General features: G+C 40.9%; 2 protein-coding genes across 4 annotated transcripts in view; one reads left to right on the top strand and one right to left on the bottom strand.

Moving 5' to 3' along the window:
* LOC102304809 (NACHT, LRR and PYD domains-containing protein 5-like) overlaps positions 1-3,664 on the top strand; it is a 45,571-nt gene that overhangs the window by 12,577 nt on the left and 29,330 nt on the right. The gene's annotated exons all lie outside the window — the stretch shown is intronic.
* oxsm (3-oxoacyl-ACP synthase, mitochondrial) overlaps positions 7-3,664 on the bottom strand; it is a 19,633-nt gene continuing 15,975 nt past the window's right edge. For both annotated transcript variants that reach the window (XM_005937491.3, XM_005937490.2), the window contains exon 3: positions 7-1,905. In XM_005937491.3, the coding sequence (XP_005937553.1) occupies positions 1,503-1,905 (403 nt within the window). In that variant the 3' untranslated portion in view covers positions 7-1,502. The remainder of the gene's footprint in view (positions 1,906-3,664) is intronic.

A 3,664-nucleotide genomic window follows, 5' to 3' on the forward strand; every position in this document is an offset into this window, starting at 1 on the left:
CGTTACTGCCCATCTATGCTGATGACTAAATTAAGCTAAATACAACCACGTCACTACAATTAAAATGACACATAGCTTAGCATCTTATAGTTCTGCACAGCGTCCAACATCACTCTGTAGCATTCTGTTAGTTTGTTAGCTAGATTAGCTGTTAGCATACACTAATTCTGTTACCCTATTTACACAGAGATGACATCAACTGTACGCTCCACAGAGGCCCACATTTACACTTCATATCAGAATTATCTGGAAATTAAATTTAAAGTTTCACAGAGCGCTCTACAGCCTGGTAACATGGAAACTTTAAATAAAATGTTAGACTAAAAAACACAACAGCAGGAAGTTTAATAAAAGTGTAATTAGTTCTTTTATGTAACAACAGGATAGCCAGGAGTCCACATTATTTTCAACAGCTACATTCACAGTGGACGTTAGCGTCAAGCTAGGTTTCCTCTTGGAGAAATACCCTCCCATTCTTTCATTACAGCTGTGCTGTGTCAGATGTTCTGTTGACCCACTGAGAGAGGCATATATATAGTGTGTGTGTGTGTGTGTGTGTGTGTCTACATACATGCTACTTAAGAAACATCAGGAAGACTGAAGCTAATCGCAGGAATCAAGCAGGACTCGCAGTCTTCAGTCCCTGAAGATGGACAAACCCAGCATTTCATGAACAGTGTGATCGTGACCTTTGTGCAGTGTTACAAGTACTCAGATCATCGTCTATAGAGGCTCTGGACGTGAATAGGATCAATTCACTCCTTGTATCAACAACAACAACATGTTATGAGACTTATTTCTGACCTTTCCCTTTACCCACGCTGCTACAGCTGAGAAACACCAACCAAGTCCCACTCTAAGCCTCCATCCCGCCACCATCAAAACATTAACAGCAAACTCATTACTCAGTTATGGAGACCATGGGAAGAGTTGTTTAGTGAAGTCATTCAGTCAATTAATGAGTCTACATATTTGTGAGTACTTTGAGGACCATTTTTATGTCTATGCAGTGCAAATAAAAGATTAATACAATGGCTAAAACAATTTTAAGCCTTTGTGTTTTATTACAAGATTTGACACTAGTGAGCTGTATTTAAACCCGAGGTACAAACTTAGATGCTGAAATGTTTTCCTGTTTCCAAGCAGCTCACTATGGTGACAACTGATGCTTTTTTAAAATGACATTCATGTGTTGTCTGGACATGATTATGTTAGTATAAATATGGTAAATTGTAGAAATGATTGGGTTTTGCACATTTAAAGAATCCAGAGAGTCGTTAAGTTTGCCAGATATGAACTGAATTGAATCCCTCAAACAGAAATGGAGCTGATGCAGACACACACGCACATGGACTGAAGGAACAAATTCCAAACGATGTTTTTCCATAAAAATCCAGGGCAGATTGTTGCAAACAGCCAACATCACTACTGTCAGTAAATGTGTCATGCCTGGATGGGATCTGGTCAATGAGGAGAACTTCCCAGTCGCTCCCAGTGTGTCCTCAGATGCTGCCGAGACACAGTGAGGCATTGGTGCCGCCGAAGCCGAATGAATTTGTGAGGGCTACCCGTCGACCCCGAGTCTGCCATTGCTGCGCTGTGCAGGGAACGTAATTCAAGTCGAACTCGGGCTCTGTTCGGTCCAGGTTAAGGGTTGGGGGCAGGACTTTGTGGTAACAGGCCAGGGCGGTGAAAGCTGCCTCCAGAGCCCCAGCAGCCCCGAGCAGATGTCCTGTGGCCCCCTTGGTAGAGGACACAGCCAGGATGCTAGCACTTTGCTGGAAAAGTCTCTTGATGGCTGCATTTTCTGCTGCGTCTCCCAAAGGTGTCGATGTGGCGTGAGCATTTATATATGTGACATCAGCCAGAGAGACATCTGCATCTTTTAAGGCTGCGGACATGCACCTGTGGAGAGGGTACGAAAGAGGAAGTTTAAGGATAACTTGTTTCTTGGTTGTGTTGTTTTTGCTACCCTAGAGATTCTTATTGCTCCATTTAAACAAAGACATGAATGTTTACATGTCAGCACAGATTTCAAGTCATTTTTTTCAGGATGTTGTCATATAGACTTCTCTGTAAAAGGAAACACCCAACATACCCATAACAATTGACTGAAACTGTAACCGCTATAAAGAGGACTTGGTTCTCTTTATATTCAAATTGTGAAAGAAGCCTTAGTGTTGCTTTGCCCCCCCGTTGTATCCATATAAGGTGAAATCATGGTATAGGCCAGATTTCTAATGTTCAAGTTATAAAATGTGAGGTCCAAAACTAACAGATGTTGTTATGATGGCTACATCCATGTTTTATACTGTGTGGTTTACACCAGTATCTGCTACGATGAAAGGATTGAGACTTTTAAAAGATAAAAGCATGCCAGCGCATTGACCCTAGTTTGTCACAAATGCTTTATGTGAATACTTCCAGGAAATAAACAGCCTGGACATAATATCACTAAGACAGAGAAGCTGTGCTAAGGGGACAGAATCCCTCAACAACCCCAAACCTCTGATAGAAAACTCAATTAACATACAGAACAGAGAGACCAGTCCAGGCTTGTTGGTGTTTTTAAAGCATCACAGGCATTTTAAGATTTTTTTATAGGAAGACAAGTAAATCTTTACTCATCTTCAACATTTCAACCTGGTAAAACACTCTTACCACCAAGCACAAAGCAACAAGCTTCCTATATAACTAATTAGGCCAGCAAAATAACATGCTCGCTGGCTCTCACTCAGGCGGTACCCTTCTCCTGCCCCTTCATCCATCCTTTAAGATGCTGCTGCCAGGTGGATGCAACAAAATGTCAGTAGTCTAAAAAAATGGAAAATATAAATTGTAACTAATCTTACACTCGTGTGTTTGCGACTAACATAAAAAAAAGCAGCACACACAATTTGAACATGAGAAATAACAGCACATTAGTGTTTGTGCCTTACACATATCAGCATACAACACAGCTGATCAATGATGTTGTAAACCTGAGGTTGTTTCCAGAATAATATTTTCATAATCAACTGAAAAATGATATTTCAAAACCCTTTCTAAAGCACAGGTACTTTAACTTGGTAACGGTAATACAAGGTATGGATACAATTACATAGCAGCCTTTATTCATCTTGTTCTCTACCATAGCCTACCTACAATTAGTGGTCCAGTCCAAAGACGTGTCCATGTAATTTGTGACTCTAACATGGCTGAGATGAGAGTGAGTTAGATAAAGTGTTAAATTGCATAGAATAGAATAGAGTGCTGTATGAATCTAAAATAACGTGTCTGTTATCCTGTCTTCTCTCACTCCAACCGGTCGCAGCAGATGGCCCCGCCCATACATGCCAACCCTCACGATTTTTCTGGGAGAATCCCGAATTTCAGTGCCACTCCCAAAAATCTCCCGGAGCCACCATTCTCCCGAATATCTCCTGATTTTCCACCTGAACAACAAAACTGAAAAACCATATCCCAGAATTCATAGAGCGGCCCAGCCAATTCCAGTTTCCAACAATGGCGGCAGCTAATTAGTTTTAATATTACTCTTATTTCTCTTTCTGAGTCACAAAATAAACTTTTAACATATTTTAAGACAAGAATGTAGCTGTGTAAACTTCAAATATTTGAGCCGGCGAGAACAGCCAACTCCCAGCACATCGTTTTCAAACCCCCG

The sequence above is a fragment of the Haplochromis burtoni genome, unplaced genomic scaffold (assembly GCF_018398535.1).
Source record: "Haplochromis burtoni strain Fernald_Lab_line unplaced genomic scaffold, NCSU_Asbu1 Contig_218, whole genome shotgun sequence".
NCBI classification, from domain to species: domain Eukaryota; kingdom Metazoa; phylum Chordata; class Actinopteri; order Cichliformes; family Cichlidae; genus Haplochromis; species Haplochromis burtoni.